This window comes from Oncorhynchus nerka, linkage group LG14 (assembly GCF_034236695.1).
Source record: "Oncorhynchus nerka isolate Pitt River linkage group LG14, Oner_Uvic_2.0, whole genome shotgun sequence".
Taxonomy (NCBI): domain Eukaryota; kingdom Metazoa; phylum Chordata; class Actinopteri; order Salmoniformes; family Salmonidae; genus Oncorhynchus; species Oncorhynchus nerka.
In genome coordinates, this window is record NC_088409.1 from 65469919 (window position 1) to 65488196 (window position 18278).

The 18278-nt window shown below is 42.3% G+C and overlaps 1 protein-coding gene across 1 annotated transcript in view; it reads left to right on the top strand.

The window, feature by feature from the left end:
- Window positions 1–313: 313 nt before the first annotated feature.
- Window positions 314–18278, top strand: part of snx19b (sorting nexin 19b) — a 35371-nt gene continuing 17406 nt past the window's right edge. The window contains exons 1-9 of the mRNA XM_029680841.2: window positions 314–796; window positions 1235–2950; window positions 3228–3366; window positions 3477–3577; window positions 5508–5627; window positions 6307–6413; window positions 7949–8042; window positions 8162–8333; window positions 9640–9769. Of these exons, the coding sequence (XP_029536701.1) occupies window positions 1265–2950; window positions 3228–3366; window positions 3477–3577; window positions 5508–5627; window positions 6307–6413; window positions 7949–8042; window positions 8162–8333; window positions 9640–9769 (2549 nt within the window). The 5' untranslated portion in view covers window positions 314–796; window positions 1235–1264. The remainder of the gene's footprint in view (window positions 797–1234; window positions 2951–3227; window positions 3367–3476; window positions 3578–5507; window positions 5628–6306; window positions 6414–7948; window positions 8043–8161; window positions 8334–9639; window positions 9770–18278) is intronic.

The window sequence follows — 18278 nt, forward strand, 5'->3', positions numbered from 1 at the left end:
AAAAAATGAACCCCAAGGTCAATAGGTTCTTCAAGGATCCCTTAAAGGGGGTCGACCTTAACCCAATTGAGATGGTTTGGGATGAGTTGGACCTCAGAGTGAAGGAAAAGCAGCCAACAAGTGCTTAGCATTTGTGGGAACTCCTTAAAGACTGTTGGAAAAGCATTCCTCATGAAGCTGGCTGAGAGAATAACAAGAGTGTGCAACGCTGTCATCAAGACAAAGGGTGGCTACTTTGAAGAATCTCAAATATGACATATATTTGGATTTGTTTAACACCTTTTTGGTTACTACATGATTCCATATGTGTTATTTCATATTGTTGATGTTTTCACTATTATTCTACAATGTAGAAAATTGTACAAATGAAGAAAAACCCTTGATTGAGAAGGCTTGTTCAAACTTTTGACTGGTACTGTATATTTAAGCTCGGAATAATTCTTATTTGGATGGAAAACCGACCTTTGCATTTTAGCCTACGTAGTTACAAATTACGTCGACATTCCTTAATTCGCTCCATAGCGTTATGGAAAAATGGTTTATTGGATTAATGTAGCAACTCTCTTGCTGTGGAGAGAAACATTTGCATCAATTTTGAGACGTCATTGACTAGAATTTTGTAGACCTGGCAACCCTGGTCAAGAGATACGGGAAGTAAACAAACTGATGGAGCTGTCAAAAAAAAGAAAACAAGACGTTGCCAGCTTCTTGCAAGTGATACAGTTGCCATGACTGCTTGTATCATTTTATTTTTCGTACTTTCCGGAACATCAAGCTAGGGGTACATTTGACGAAGGTAAATTTAGCAAGGGTAATTTAGCTTGGCTAGCTAGCTAACGTTACTGTAGCAAGCTAACGAAAGGAAAGACGACCCGGCTAGCAAACTAACAGTAGCTTCCCACCCCCACCATGAATAACCAGACATCTCATCATATCAATAATATATCATCAGTTAATTGTAAAGTCAATGTGTCATTACAAAATCGTTAGATGAAGCTAGCTATGTGGATTGTCACTTTTACATGGCAACAAGCTAACGTTAGCTAGGTCCACTCCACTGGCTGCTACTAGCCAGACCTACTCAGCTAACCAGGCAATAATACCAATTCTTCCTGTAGGTTTCAGAGAAGAAATTTAGTTTATCACAGATAATAAATTCACTAGCTATGTCTGTGTTGCCAGGTAGATAATGTAAAAGGAATCTAACGTTACTTATGTTATTTATTTTTTGTAGACACTGAATATAAAAGTCATATGAAGAGCCATGTCTCACACTCAGTCCGAGACTGTTGGCCCAAATCAGTGGACCATGGCGGAGCTACTGGGTCAGAGGAGCCTACTGGGCTTTGGAGCTCTTCTGACATGGCTGATTCTCTTCCATTTACTGGTGAATGTATGGCTGCTGTGTGTCTTCACCAGCCTCCTGGTGGTCATGGGAGGCTGGCTGGGATCTCAGGCTGTCCTGGACTCCAACAGAGTTGTTCACCTAGAGCGGTTCATCACATTGGAAAGGGTCCCTCCTTTGCCTGAGAGTGAGCGGCAGCTAGACCACGAGATACAGACCACCGTGCGCAAGATAATCAGAGACTTTGTGTCCTCCTGGTACTGCATAGTGTCCTCGGAGCGGCACTTTGAGGTCGAGGTGCAAAGTGCCATGTACTCCATGGCGATGGAGCTGAAGAATCGGTCAAGAAGAGTGGACAGGAAGGTCCTGACCCAGAGGGTTTTGGACCTGTGTGGCGGCCACCTTCAGAGCTACCTGAGAGCCAAAGAAGTCATGGCCGAGCTGAAGAGGCAACCGGATGGAGAGAACAGCCTCTGGAAAGCATACTCCCGGGTCTGCACACCTCACCCTGCTGTGAAGAGCTCGGCCATGGAGGTGAACTACGCCAGGGCTATTGTTGACCTGCTGCTGCATGTCCTTGTCCCACTGCCTCACCTGGAAACCCGAACGGGAAGGTTTGTGGTCGGAGAGCTCATCACGTGCAATGTCCTTCTCCCCTTCATTACGAAACTATCGGATCCAGACTGGCTGAACCTGTTAATCGTTTCCATTTTCACCAAGTCAAGTATGCAAGCCCCCAAAGCCTCAGAACCACCAAAAACACCATCACTGCCACATCTCACTGTCTTAGAGCAGGATCAGCCCCAGCAAGACGTTCAGGTCCCTTGCTCTTTACCCTTAAGGATCCTATCAGAAACACCTAACGACACAGAGGCTGCCACACCCGAGTTGGCTGCTTACGATGTCATCGACTCGGCAGAATTGTACTGCCCTCAGAATAATATAGAGGAAGAAGAGCCTCGACAGGCTAGACAGTACATTGGTATCTGCCCAATGGACTACCTGAGACCAGTCAAATCCAACCCGTTCTACCAAGAGACCGACTCAGACCTGGACTCTCCTCTGACAGATTTCAAGAGGAGCTCAATGGAGTCCCTGGTTCTGATTGGTGCAGAGGAAGGGCTGTCGGACCGGTTTCGAGAGTGTGCCACGCCCACTGACATCAGCAGCGTCATGGATCTGGAAGATGACCTCCGGGTTTACCCTGGTCTAGCCGAGGTCACTTCCTCCCCCAAAGTCCTGGTCTCTGAACAACAGGATCACCCCGAAGCTTTTGCTAACGTGTTGTGCACCACGACCGAGGACGTTCCCTCTAGTTTCAGCAGCCTCCAGGACCTGGAGATGAGGGACGGCGGCACTAGCCCAGAGAGAGAGCTGCTGAGCGTAGACCTGGCGGTGGGCTGCCACTCCAACGGGCTGACGGCGTCGGTGAGTGGCCCTCTGCAGACCTCCTCCCCCATGGCTCCCCTGCCCTCCTTCAGCTTCGAGCCCCTCAGCAGCCCTGAAGGCCCCATCATCATCCAGAACCTTCGAATCCCCGGGACCATCACGGCCAAGGAGCACCGTGGCACCGGCTCGCACCCGTACACTCTCTACACGGTCAAGGTGAGTTATTATTGCAAGGTGAATTTGTTTGTTGTTTAATGTTTGGAGAACAGTATGGAGAACATTACATGTTGGTGGTTTGAATATGCTAGGTTACATATGTGTCTTCATATACGCTGCTAAAACAACTTATTCTGATCATTGATGAGGTGTGTTGGTTTTAAGGCCAGAACACAGAGTAGTGGAAAGAAAAGGTAAGTAGTGGAAAGGGAAGTTTCGGGGTTATTTTTGTCTATATTAATCTAGTTTGTTTTGTGCTAAAACATATGTCTTTCAGTATGAAACAGCAATGGACTCTAATATCCCAGGGTCTATCCAGCCAGTTGCCTATCACACGGTCAACCGGCGATATAGTGAGTTTCTCAACCTACAGACCCGCTTGGAGGAGAAATCAGACTTGCGAAAACTCATCAAAAGTGAGTATTGTTATCTGAACAATGACAGGCGTTTTAGTTCCATGTGTCATGTGGAACTAGACTGGGTGTCTTTCTTACAGCTTCTAACTGATCTCACTAACATGGTTTAGATGTGAAAGGACCAAAGAAAATATTTCCAGACTTGCCGTTTGGTAACATGGACAGTGACAAAGTTGAGGCCAGGAAAGGGCTGCTCGAGACTTTCCTCAAGGTTGGTAACATCAATTAAAACAATACTTTTTTGTTCGTTTTGTACTTTGTAAACTGCATGTATTATACACTTTAATGTAATATTTCTCATTACCATATACAGTTGAAGTCCGAAGTTTACATACACCTTAGCCAAATACATGTAAACTCAGTTTTTCACAATTCCTGACATTTAATCCTAGTAAAGATTCCCTGTCTTAGGTCAGTTAGGATCACCACTTCATTTTAGAATGTGAAATGTCAGAATAATAGTAGAGAGAATGATTTATTTCAGCTTTTACTTCTTTCATCACATTCCCAGTGGGTCAGAAGTTTACATACACTCAATTAGTATTTGATAGAATTGCCTTTAAATTGTTTAACTTGGGTCAAGTGTTTCGGGTAGCCTTCCACAAGCTTCCCACAATAAGTTGGATGAATTTTGGCCCATTCCTCCTGACAGAGCTGGTGTAACTGAGTCAGGTTTGTAGGCCTCCTTGCTCGCACACACTTTTTCAGTTCAGCCCACAAGTTTTCTATGGGATTGAGGTCAGGGCTTTGTGATGGCCACTCCAATACCTTGACTTTGTTGTTCTTAAGCCATTTTTCACAACTTTGAAAGTATGCTTGGGGTCATTGTCCATTTGGAAGACCCATTTGCGACCAAGCTTTAACTTGAGATGTTTCTTCAATATATCCACATAATTTTTCATCCTCATATTGCCATCTATTTTGTGAAGTGTACCAGTCCCTCCTGCAGCAAAGCACCCCCACAACATGATGCTGCCACCCCCGTGCTTCACGGTTGGGATGGTGTTCTTCGGCTTGCAAGCCTCCCCCTTTTTCCCCTAAACATAACGATGGTCATTATGGCCAAACAGTTCTATTTTTATTTCATCAGACCAGAGGACATTTATCCAAGAAGTACAATCTTTGTCCCCATGTTCAGTTGCAAACCGTAGTTTGGCTTTTTTATGGCGGTTTTGGAGCAGTGGCTTCTTCCTTGCTGAGCGGCCTTTCAGGTTATGTTGAAATAGGCCTCGTTTTACTGTGGCAATAGATACTTTGTACCTGTTTCCTCCAGCATCTTCACAAGGTTCTTTGCTGTTGTTCTGGGATTGATTTGCACTTTTTGCACCAAAGTACGCTCATCTCTAGGAGACAGAATGTGTCTCCTTCCTGAGCGGTATGACGGCTGCGTGGTCCCATGGTGTTTATACTTGCATACTATTGTTTGTACAGATGAACGTGGTACCTTCAGGCGTTTGGAAATTGCTCCCAATGATGAACCAGACTTGTGGAGGTACACATTTATTTTCTGAGGTCTTGGCTCTTTTCTTTAGATTTCCCCAGGATGTCAAGCAAAGAGGCACTGAGTTTTAAGGTAGGCCTTGAAATACATCCACAGGTCCACCTCCAATTGACTCAAATTATGTCAATTAGCCTATTAGAAGCTTCAAAAGCCATGACATCATTTTCTGTTTAAAGGCACAGTCAACTTAGTGTATGTAAACTTCTGACCCACTGGAATTGTGATACAGTGAATTATAAGTGATATAATCTGTCTGTAAACAATTGTTGGAAAATTACTTGTGTCATGCACAAAGTAGATGTCCTAACCGACTTGCCAAAACTATAGTTTGTTAACAAGAAATTTGTGGAGTGTTTAAAAAACAAGTTTTAATGACTCCAACCTAAGTGTATGTAAACTTCAGACTTCAACTGTAGATCTGAGTGAAATTTATTTGGATGAATTAACATAATGTTCATGACATTACAAAATCAAATACTATTTTATTCATCACGTGCTTCGTAAACAACAGGTCTAGACTAACAGAAAGCAAGCATTTCACTGTTAGTCTACCTACACCTGTTGTTTACGAAGAATGTGACAAATAAAATGTTATTTTATTGTTACTTGAAAACTAACACTCATCTCCCCTATTTTTCAGCAACTTTGTGCTATACCCGAAACTGCCAACAGTGAAGAAATGCAGGAGTTCCTTGCTCTTAATACAGATGCAAGAATTGCGTTTGTCAAGAAGCCGTTCATCGTATCACACATAGACAAGGTATGTGTTATTGATAATCACTTTAATTAACTAGGCCTGTATGCATTAGAAACAAGGAGATGCTGTACAGAAAACCTCAATGCGGAGAGTGAGGAACTTAAGAGGCATCAATATCGCACTCCCAAACATTTTACCTCCCCTGTAAATGATAATGGTGAGAAGTTAGAATGTTTTTTCAATATTCACGTTCCATTCCCGATTATGCGTAATCACGGTTGCATCCACAACAGTGTAGAAGTGCTCAGAAACATCATATCATTTTATTTACAGTAAAAGTCACTCCATAATGACACAATACATGATTTACCATTAATTTCTATTGGGCACAAAATATTCTGAAACATAACCAAAACAAACTAAGTTTGTGGAATCACAAGTTTAATATAGTCATTGCGAGTTAGGAATATGGGACAAAAATACTAAACCTTTTACTCAATTTAATACACTATAATAGGGGGACTAAATACATAAAGTGTGTTAATTTCTAAACGGTTAAACACATATGTATGAAAATACCCTCAGATAAAAGGTGACATTATGCACTGTCGCTTCATATAATACATTGGATCTCAAATCCAAAATGCTGGAATATAGAGCCAAATGAAACGTTTTTGTTTCACTGTCCAAATACAGTAAATACATAGGTTGAATGTAACTGTGTGAACAAATGGCTCTGTAGATTGTGGACACCTTGAAGACGGCGTTTCCTCGCTCAGAGCTACAGAGCCCTACAGAAGACATGGACGGAGACTCTGAGGGAAAGCCTTCCTCAGATAAGAAAAACAAGTAAGTCAAATGAACTCCTTCTGTAGAACAATACAATAAATGGTGTCTCAATAATAGAGTCAGAGTTGGAAGTAATGGATTACATGTATTAGGTAATCACATACAAATGTTTATGTAACTGTAATCAGGCCAGATTACATTTTTTAAATGTGTAATTGGATTACAGTTACATTCTTAAAAACAGCTGATTGCACTACTTCTTCTAATATCAAGATGGGGGCTGTAAGTGTTTGCCTCAAACACACAGAAATGGCAGATCTTTGAAAGCTGTTTTGAGCCCCACTGCTTAGAAGTCACCTTTCAGTGGGAATGGAAGCTTTTCCTTTCTGCTCTAATCTATTTTGAAATCTGCCTAGTTTCGTTTCACAGGAATGTTTTTCACCACAAAAAAAGTCACAAAAAAAGTTTGTGTATAAAGTTCATTTTTGATGAGGCAACACCCTCTTCACTTCCCAAGAACTGGCATGACAGATATGACAAACCGCTACTTACTGCTAAATCTCAAGTTTCAGTGGAAATGAGTACACTGAAATCTACCTATCTGTCTGTCTTGGAAGTCATACCAGGGGCGATGACTTCGGCTACCGAACTTCGTCAAGCTTCAAGACAACATTTTGTGTGCTCAAACAGCCCAAAAAACTTCTGCTGAACACAAAAAGGTCCCAAAATGTTGTCATAATATATTCTCGAAATGTTTAGACTGGGAAGCTTACAGTAAGCTTTAGAGGGAACTGATTGTTCTGCAAGATAAACTTACGAGGCAGATGCTAATTTACCAAGGCGTTAATCCAAAAGTAATCAGTTTACATTATTCAATTTGATTAATCCAATGGATTATTTTACAAATTACAGTTATTGTCATGTAATCTGTATTTACATTTTTCAAGTCCAACCCTGAATATATACACTGAGTGTACAAACCATTATGAACACCTGCTCTTTCAATGACATAAACTGACCAGGTGAAAGCTATGATCCCTTATTGATGTCACCTGTTAAATCCACTTCAATGAGTGTAGATGAAGGGGAGACAGGTTTATGAAGGATTTTTAAGCTCTGAGACAATTGTGACAAGGATTGTGCATGTGTGCCATTCAGAGGGTAAAGTGTCATTCAGAGGGTGAAGTGCCTTTGAACAGGGTATGGTAGTAGGTGCCAGGCACACCGGTTTGAGTGTGTCAAGAACTCCAACGCTGCTGGGTTTGTCACGCTCAACAGTTTCCCGTGTGTATCAAGAATGATCTACCACCCAAAGGACATCCAGCGAACTTGACACAACTGTGGGAAGCATTGGAGTCAACATGGGCCAGCATTCCTGTGGAACGCTTTCAACACCTTGTACCCTGAGGAATTGAGGCTGTTCTGAGGGCAAAATGGGTTGCAACTCAATATGAGGAAGTTGTTCTTAATGTTTTGTACACTCGGTGTAGGTGGGTGGGTGGATGTGTGTGTGTGTATATGTATACATTATGAAATGTGCATGACATTTTGTGAAATGAATTGCTATAAAGTTTGATATGTGTGTCTGTTTACAGGTCCCGGCTAAGGTTCTCCAGCAAAATCACCCCAGTCCTTAATGTGTCTGACATGAGGCCTAAAGTGCTATACTGCTTAGATGAGGGGAGCACAGTAAGTACTTCACTGTACTGTGGTCTCTCGTCTACAGTGACGATTGTTGCATGACATTTTGTTCTAAGAGTTTTTAATCCTTAAACGAATGAATGTTTGTCATGCTTCTCTTTTTGCAGGGGTTTAACGGCCTGTCGGTTGCTGGTCTAGAGGCCTTTATTAAGGAGCAGGAACTAGCGGTGATGTGTGACGCAGAGGCTGAGAGGGAAGGCTGTCCAGGCCTCAAAGGAGAAGTTGGAGGCTGTGGGTGCACGCGGAATCATTTACCAGGCGCATCCATTCAAGACTCTGGTAAGGACTGTGCAGAGAATGTGGATATTTTAGAAATTGTGGGTGCGTAAACTTACACAATGACACCTCTCACAATATTGTTCAATGCCCCATTAGTTCAATACAGGAACTAAGTTCATGCAAAAATCTTGGCTTGTGATAATGGATCTTTACGTTATGACCGCTTTCTTTTCATACCGGCAGTGTCTGTTTGTACGTGCGTGAATGCATGCTTCTTACTGTGTGGACAGACAGACGGACAGAGTGGCGTGATTGTGAAGTCAGGGGAAGCACAATTCCGCCCACATCTTCCACTCCAGACTGAGCTTGACTGGCTCATTCATTGTGAAATTATGTTTTTTTGTACATAAAAACAGGATTTGCTACTTTTCTTACTTGGTTTAAGTTCAGTTTCTGGCCCGGTCTATGAATATTCAGTGTTTTAGAATGTGGACCGAAGGTTTAGGTCCTCTAACTGATCTTGCCTCTTACTTCTATCTCCGCACATGGAAGACTAGCAGTCTATTGTATGTCTCCGATCCAGTGAATGGCCTTAGAAAAAAATGGTGATCTCATTGACTTCATATGGAAACTATCTCCCACGACTCGACATTGGAATGAGCATGTTCCTTTTTAATTGAATCCAAATTGCTAGGGCTTCCATGTTTAACATCTGCTCATTGTCTTGTCTGAAGGAGATGCGTTTCAGATGTGGGCCAGACTTTCATGGTGAGCCGTCTGGTTCACTCTCACTGACCAGACAGGTCTGAAACATCCAGATCACTCCTGAACATTTCAAGGTTGAAAAGTTAACCTGAATGATGTGACCAGCATACTCATGCAGTACTATAATGTCACCACTAGAGGGAAGTATTGGCAAACATTTGTTGGGGGTATTTTTTTGTCTATGCTGAGAAATCTGTCCAGGAGCAAGAGGTTACTGTTTGTTAATGTCAATGTTTGACATTGTGTGTATCATAGGCTTTTTCCTTTTTACAGATTTCCTCTGACAAATTTTGCCAATAATGTTGACATACAGTAGATATCCAACTCTTACGTGAGGCTTAAGTGTTTTGTGATTTTCATATTTCATAGCCAGAATGTTATTTAGTATTTTTGGTTGAAAACTGAGAAGCAGTTGCTTTCTCTAAATGATTTTACTTTGGACCATTGCTAATGCATGGTGAATAGGCTTCAAACCTATGGTGTTTATTGTGCTTGTTTCAAGAATGTGGGCTACTTTGTAAAGTGTGCATATGTGTGTGTGCATGCATGTCATTTACGCGTGTGTGTGTATTTGATGTGTGTTTTGTGGCACTGTCCACAGTGGCGGAGACGGCCCTGGCTGACGTGGCCCTAGACATAATGTGTCTGCTAATGAAGGACCAGTGGAGCTGGCTGTGCACCGACAACATCCGGAAGACTATCCGGCTGCTATTTGGAACCCTCATTGACAGGTACTGTACTGATGCATGGACCATAGAAATATAATTATTACTCTACTCCATTCTATTTCTATGGCATGGACAGCCATAGAGCACATGTCCTCCAAAACGAGTTGACATCTGTCACAACTTACCAGTCAGCCACTGACCTCTCATATCTAGTACTGTATATCAGAACATATGGAAATCAGGAACCTATCATTTCGAAATGGACCTTTTCAGAAGATTGACTGTGAGTGGATTTAATTTTGACTTACTGTGCACCCAAACTCTTATTAGAATGAAAGCATTTAGCAAAAGGCTTATGTGGATACAGTATTGTTCCAGTATTATTTTGTCAAACAAGTAAGGTCTCTTGCATATCTCAAGGAGTTTATAAAAAGGGCCAACGTGGTTGTTGTTGTGGTTTCTGCTGAATAACTGGAAACTGTTCCTCTAATGTGCAAGAGTACAATCTCTGAGCTCGTGAAGAATTTGCACCGCAGCGATGTTGTGTACTGGGACCAGAGCATGTGTGTGAAGTTGTGCGGTCAGAAATCCCGCTCATCGCTCACTGAACTATGCTTGTGCTCCACTCCGGCGCCTCACGTCCTTTACAACGGCCCCGCTAAAAAACGCTGCTCCAGATTCGCCCCATTCTTTAAAATCACAGTTTAACCAATTTTGTGATTACCTGGACCTATCATTTAGATTTGAAGTATTGAAACCAAACCATATGATTTGAATGAAACGTATTTTAATAAACAAGAAAAGGTGACAGTAAAAAACACTCATCATTTCAAATAGGCTACATGTCATATTAAACAGCATATAAACAGTGTAAATAGGTCAAGAGCCAGACAGGGAGCCTAAGAAGCATCGTTCAGAAGGAACGAAAATGAAATATTTAGACTTTATTATTATTATTATTATTAGCTGATTATTTCAAGGTTATAGCCTCCAAATAAATAAATGGTGAAGCATTTGTGAGTGAGACACGCTAGGCTGGCATGAACATTAAGCGCTCAGCATTTAAACAACATTTCTTTGTTTTCAATTATTATAGTCTATAAATTGTGCATAAAGGCTATGACTTACTTACAAGTAAATAAAATGAAGAATGTCTTAGGCCTTTTCACTTTTAGAAACACGAATTTGGCCAGAGTCTGTGGCTGATGCGATGGTGCCTGGAGAGCTTGCCTTCTTACCTTCTCCGCGCTTGCAGAGCCACTAGGGATGCTAAACACCCTTTGGGCCACTTGCCAGGCTGGGCAGGGATTCGGAGTAAAAATATATATATATATAGGTAGGCCGAAAGGTTTTTAGGCAAAATAACCCAATCAAAACAGAAAGCTCCTTGAAAGAGGTTATATGTCAGGCCTATTGGGCCAAAATCAATGATATCCTATTCTATAGATAACAGAACCAAAATCAACCAAACTTTTACGAAATCAGATTTTTTGATTATAAATACTTTGCTATAATGACACTTTGCTAGCTACCCACCTCATTCCTTTCCGTTAGCAAGTGCACATAGTAAGTACACCATCATGCTTTCGAGATGCATGTCTTTTCAGATTCCATAATGGTTCTTTAGTTGTGGACACCACATCACCGCACTCCCTCTCTTGCTCTTGGTCCTCCTGATCTTTGGAAGTCACCTTGTTTTTGCACCGGAGTGTTTCACAAGTTTCTTTATGAAAATATTTAGTGAACTCCATGACAGTAGCTAAAGCAAGGGGCTGTAGCAGCACACAAGTAGACTACAGATGCATGCTGGGCTGGGCATGTCCTGAGCTCGTGAAGTGAGCGAAATTGGAGTGGGAGAGAAGTTCGCTGCTCCAACTTTTGGGGAACTCGCTCCACGCTCCAGTCAAATTGGTCACGCTCCTCTCCTCGCACATATGGGACAGGTATGTTGGGTCTTCGGAGGGTAATCGTTATTTTGGCGGTCAAGTAGCCTGTCTCTTTGCATGCCTCTGTGTGTCACAGTCATTTTTTTGAAAGGGTAGTCTCAAGCAAAGGGAGATTTTTCTCTAATTCTCCAATGACCTTTCGCCTCTCCCCACTTTCCGAGTCCGACATGCTCTCACTCAGGGCTAGACGCACAGACACACACACATTTCCGGTACCCACAAGGATAGCAATATACACACACACACACGCACGCAGTTATAAACGTGTCTGTCATGGTCCCTTCAAATGGCTTCACAATAATACCATCTGTCAGGAGCTCGTATTTTAAAGGAATGTTTTTCCTTTTGCTCCGAGACAGATGTTTTCTTCACATTTCACAGAGTCCCGTTATTTATTTCACGTTGCAAGTTTACAGTGATTTGGAAGATATACAGTGGGGCAAAAAAGTATTTCGTCAGCCACCAATTGTGCAAGTTCTCCCACTTAAAAAGATGAGAGAGGCCTGTAATTTTCATCATAGGTACACTTCAACTATGACAGACAAAATGAGAAAAGAAAATCCAGAAAATCACATTGTAGGATTTTTAATGAATTTATTTGCAAATTATGGTGGAAAATAAGTATTTGGTCAATCTCAATACTTTGTTATATACCATTTGTTGGCAATGACAGAGGTCAAATGTTTTCTGTAAGTCTTCACAAGGTTTTCACACACTGTTGCTGGTATTTTGGCCCATTCCTCCATGCAGATCTCCTCTAGTGATGTTTTGGGGCTGTTGCTGGGCAACACGGACTTTCAACTCCCTCCACTGTATTAATCACTTTGAAAATCAATTATTTCCAAGTTTCCTCAACCTGCTGTTCTATAACTTTCCACAGTGCCTCTGTGGAAAGTTATGTGTTATGCAATTAGTTGCTTCTGTTTCCATTTCTTTGTGGGAAAACTGATTTTGAAGCAGTAAGTTCTTCTCTGCTATGATCAGTAGGCCTACCAAGTTATCCTAAAGCTTGATAGACCCTAATGATAGTATCTTGACAATGCATTTCATCTTAATTGACAACATTTATTTCTGAAGTCTTTGTGTATTAGAAGCAGTTTGGAGAACTCTGCCTGTATTCACAAAGTGTCTCAGCAGAGCTGATCTAGGATCAGGTCCCCCCCTCATCCATATAATCATATTCATTCTGTGGCGGCAGGGTAGCCTAGTGGTTAGAGCGTTGGACTAGTAACCGGAAGGTTGCAAGTTCAAACCCCCGAGATGACAAGGTGCAAATCTGTCGTTCTGCCCCTGAACAGGCAGTTAACCCACTGTTCCTAGGCCTTCATTGAAAATAAGAATTTGTTCTTAACTGACTTGCCTAGTTAAATAAAGGTAAAATATTCATCTTGAACAAAAAGGCTAAACTGATCCTATATCAGCACTAGTCTGAGATTAAGCATACTGGATGGTGTATAAACAAACGCTTGACCTAGTTCCATTCAAAATAAATATCGGTGATGCTGTGATAATGCTTAGGCTAACTTGTTTTCCTAATGAGATTTTCTCCTCTGACTCTTGCCGCTCTGACGACTTTTACGAGGGTTTCCGTTTCGACAGGAGCATCGGAAAGTATCGTATCACAGGGGCCCCTGGGCCTTGATGTGTGAGCTGAGCCTCAGCCAGACTGGGATGTGATTGGCCATGTGCAAAGACCAATCCTGTTTTATGAAGTCGACGCTTCCTAGTCTTCATTCTAATTCTATGAGGAAAAACTGTTTCTCTTTAAAATTAATAGAAGGATTTTGATTAATGTAATGAATGTTGCTTTTTTGAGAAGGTAGTTTTGAGGTTGACATTTTGAGTTTAGGCTCATTAAACTCATTTTCTTGAATGGAAAGAGAGGTACTTCTGGTGTTGTTAAGGTACCTCTGGTTGGCTTCCCTTCTCTGAGAATGCCTTCAGCAACAACTTCACAGAGGTTCGGTCATAGACGGGTATAGCTGACCCTGTAGCAGTAAACTCAACATGCATACAATGTTCTCGGGTTTGTGTGATCTAAGTCACCTAACCCTCCCTAAAGACAGAGGGCCCGGTATTAGTGGCCCCTGTGTTGTTGGTCCGAGCTATTTAAAGCATCAGTCTGTCAGCAGAGACTGTTCTCACTGGCGACTAGTCCTCTCATCTTTTTACATGTTGCTCAGCTATGCTAGCTATACCCTAACAGACAGGCCTAAGAGCCTCTGGAGATAGCAGTAGAGGAAAACACATTTTTAATTCTTTCACTCTTTAAATTCTCTAACAAGGGAAAGGTTAGCTAGGCTAAACAGTTACTAGGCATATAGCTTTGGCTACTGTTGACTGTACTGTCTTATCTGTTCAGGTTTTCGAGACACTACCGAATTTGATTAAAGGTTTGCAGTACTTCTCAGTGCAGTGCATCGATGACTTCAGAGTTTTTGAGTTGTTTACTTACAGTTACAAAATTGAAACGCCAAGAAACCAGCACTAAACCTATTTAATATGACATAAGATTTTAGTAAAAATGCAAAGGAGATGCAGGCTATGGAAACCCGGTCCATGACTGTCACCGGCATCGCTTGCATGTCTGCTCTGCTTTAATCAAGAACCGCGAGTGGATGGAGCCGGCCTCCAACACACAACGTCTGTGTGATGAATTTGGCTGGAGACATGCTCTCGTAAATGGGGTCTAAGGCATTGGTTAGGGAGATGCATAATTTTATAGACTGGAAACTGGGAAATCTAAGATGAAAATATTCACCCTTAGACAGAAGTCTGGAAAATCCACTCGAGGCCAGATTTGTGTCTTTTTGTCTGTACATGAAGCAAGCACAATCTTCAGAGGAACGGCATCGAAGGAATGACTGACAATCTTATAGCATTGAACAATATGCCTCATATACTGTCCGGTACATTTGGTAGGAGTGTGTCGCTAGCAACACCAAGGTCATGGGTTAAGTTCCTACAGGGATCACATACACACATACTCAATTTATGCACTGTTTTGTAACTCTCTTTGGATAAAATCATCTTCTCAGTGACATTATATATATATACTGTAGCCTCGCAGGGTACAGCAGCAAAATTATCTTTGTGCTTTGTGAATGACAACAATTTTATATACACAGATATGAACTTCACACAAACAGTCCTTTCACTCTGTCTGGTTTCTGAACAGTGGGTAACGCCGTAAGTGTTAAATATGCCACATTTCCCCATAAGGTGGTCGGACAGGGTGATGATATGCGTGTTTTGTTATGTGCAGTATCCTTCAGCCATCAGTGTACTTAAGGGACCATCTTAAGCCAAGGGAATCTGAGATCTGTTTTGCACGACATGGCTCTCAAATGTGTCCAGATGCATTTCCAAAGTGAGAAGAGGTGTTGAGAAATAGGTGTCTGTGTCCTTCTCCACTGTTTTGTATCACATCGCCTGTACCGTGTTCCCATTCTCTTTCATTTTCACCCTTTAGCCCCTGTCTTATTATCAGTTCAATAGAATGATAGTTTCCTCTTTTTTGGTCATTTTGGATCCCACTTCTGACACCTGTAGTTTGAGACAGGGGCATGCCTATATAGTACTGGACTGTTGTTCTAGCATCCAATGTCAGTCTTACTGGCATGACATAACGGTGGTACATGAAGTGACGATTGAAACCTCCCAGTAGTCAAGTTGAATGAAGTAGCTTAACTTCGGTGCAACCTTTTGCCTCAGCTGAGCACAGTTGATAACATATTCCAGTGTGGAACATTTTGCTCCCCAAGTCCAGAAAATATTTCATGTTTGGGTAATGAATCGACAGCAAGCCAAGTATGACCCTTGACAGAATAGACAAAGTACAGGTGTTCCCTGCTGGAGTGGCACCTGAAATACCCTACGACTCCATCACCACACGGCCTTCTTTCTCAGGACGTTGAATGGTGCACTTGTTCGTGGTGGAGGTGAGGTGGCAAACAACTCTACTGTACGTTTTACATCTTTAACCCAGTTGAGGACCAGTCTGACCACAGCTTGTACAGCCCGGCTCTCCAGCTCTGCTGTCATGTGTGGAGCAGATCCGTGCGGTGACATGTTTTGCCATGTCAAATGGGTAATTTGCACTGTAGTGTACAGCAGGGCTTCCCGCCAATTCCACAGCCGACATCCATTTTCGGAGGGGGAAGATGGAATGATGGGTCCTGCCAGTATACTGGTGGACAGGCCCAAAATGTTACAGATGTGTATTACTGTTACCCAATAGTTTGCTTGAGTTATTTTTATTTAGCACCTATAAAAACACCAGCTGTTTCAAGGCAGTGTTTTTCTGTTGATGTCCTGTTATGGATTCCGCCTTTTCCCCGTATTCACTTTTTATTTCTCCCAACTTACATTTTTCATTAGCCGTCTTTTTGGGGAGGTGTCAAATCTGATTTTATTTGATTTATCCAGAGTTAAGTGTGAGGCCTTGTTGTTCTTTAATGGTGAATGCTTTTCATTGACAGCCAGGGCGAGTTCAGCTGTTCAGCCTAAATAATTGGCCCCAAAATAAGCATCCTTCAGAGGTGGTGGTTTCTAACAGTGGTGCTGGTTAGTTTCATTGCACAGAGGGTCTTCCTGTGCTTCATACTCTTGAGTTAGGAGTCGTTCACCCAGCAGTGAAGGAGGGGTGGAGGAAGACCCCATTGCAGGCGCCCAACTTTTGTTTGATTCCACTACACTGGTGGTCAGGCCATTGGTTTCCAGCAGATTTGGCAGAGCAGGAATGGAAAAGAGCCCTGTTATGTAACCTTATCACTCGGTGTTCCGTTGAGGAGGTGTGACATCCCCAACAGTCTGTTCTGACACGGCACCCTCTTCAACAGTGTGATCATGCTGTCCGACACAAAGACAATGAGCAATATCAGTGTTGAACTTGTACCCAATGGAAAGTCCATTGATGGAGGGAAAGTTCCTCGTGACCATGTTGCAATCAGGTTTGGACCAGGCTGCATTGGTTCCATCGTTACCCACCACTACTTAACAGCTTGGCTGGCGGAAAGTGTCCGGACACCCTGTATGGGTTCTAGTGATCTGCCAGGCAAGGATCAAGTCTTTGGTGAGTTTTATTCCCCTCCTGCCGAAGCAAACGTTCTGAAATACATTGTTCTATGCTGTATTCCCCCTAGTTCAGTCAGCTAGCTGTGTCTGTAGGATACTTGCAATTTAAAACATGCTTATATCAGACATATTGACTTCCTGTTGGTTTTTGGTTTAAAAGTACGAAAGTTAGCGGTTTGGGACAGTGGCTAGGTCCAGGGAAAAGTGCACAACCAGCAATATGATCTGAGGCTGGGTAAAATTAGCCCTGATAAGCGATAAACAGAAGTCAGCGGTAGGCTAATGCCTCTGTTCACACTTCAGCTATCCTTTTTATTCCACCTGAGCTGCATGGGGACGACGTGCTCTGTGACGACAAACCAAAGGCATAGTTCTGCAGTGACTCGGGCTCATAAAAAAGTTGTTGGGTAATTTGAGTTCAAACGGATCAATGCTCCTTTGACCAAAAATGGTCGTCTTCAGCTAAAGCAATGCAGCCCAGTGTCAACAACATGAATAGTTGCAGGCACAACTTGACAATCTTTTATGCAGATACTAGCCTGACTGGCCATCTGTTTTCTTTATTACTGATTCCTGGCCAAGCATTCAATCGATATTCTCTTAAACTAAGGAATTGAAACGAATTAATTCAACAATTAAAGTTATTTTGATTGGGCTACGATTGTAATTGCCTTCACGGGTATTTCTTTGTATTGAATCATTTATTATGTGTAGCATCTGAGTTCTAAAGTCAAATTCGACTGTAGGCTAGTTAGTACGAGCAAGGTACAACCATGTGTTAGTTAAAGCTCAGTTAAAGAGAGCCATGTGTATTGAAATGTTGGATTACCCTAGTAGGTTATACCAGTGTTTCCCAAAGTTGGTCTGTGGTATTGTAGATGCAGCATACTGCATTTATAGTGGACTCTTAACTGCAGTTATACTGTCACGTACTGCAGTGATACTGCACTCTGACTGCAATCCACTCTGACAGCAATCTTTTTTCGTAAGGATGGGATCTTGGCGAGTACAGCTCCTCTCCATCACCCTCTCTCGGTCCGTGCTTGTCATGGGCTGGCGGTGGCTCATGGCTCCTGGTAATTCTTCTCGTCGTGTGCCGCTCTGACCACAAGGAAATTCTGCCGGGTGATTTTCTTTTCAGGATGACATGTCACCTGCTGCTGTAAATTGCTCTGTACTGGCAAGCCCCAACCCACAAGTAATTACTAACAGAGAGGAATACTGTCTGGCAGGTTCCTCCTCTCATTTCTCATGTGAGAGACGTGTATTTCACCCAGACTGACTGGTCTGCTACTACGTCTTCTATAACTGTCTCAGGCTGCATATATTCAATCACTCTCCTTTACTAATATGTATGGAAGTGAAGGGTTTGCGAATGACAACGATGAATTGAAACAAGCTATTGGCAAAGTAACTCATGCGACAGGCATGCGAGGCATGCGACAGGCATGCAAATACTGTTTCTGACTTCTATGAGCTGCGTTGCCTGTGTTAGGTGTCAAGCCATTACCCAAATCCTATTGGAATGTTAGGTGTATAACATTTTCCTT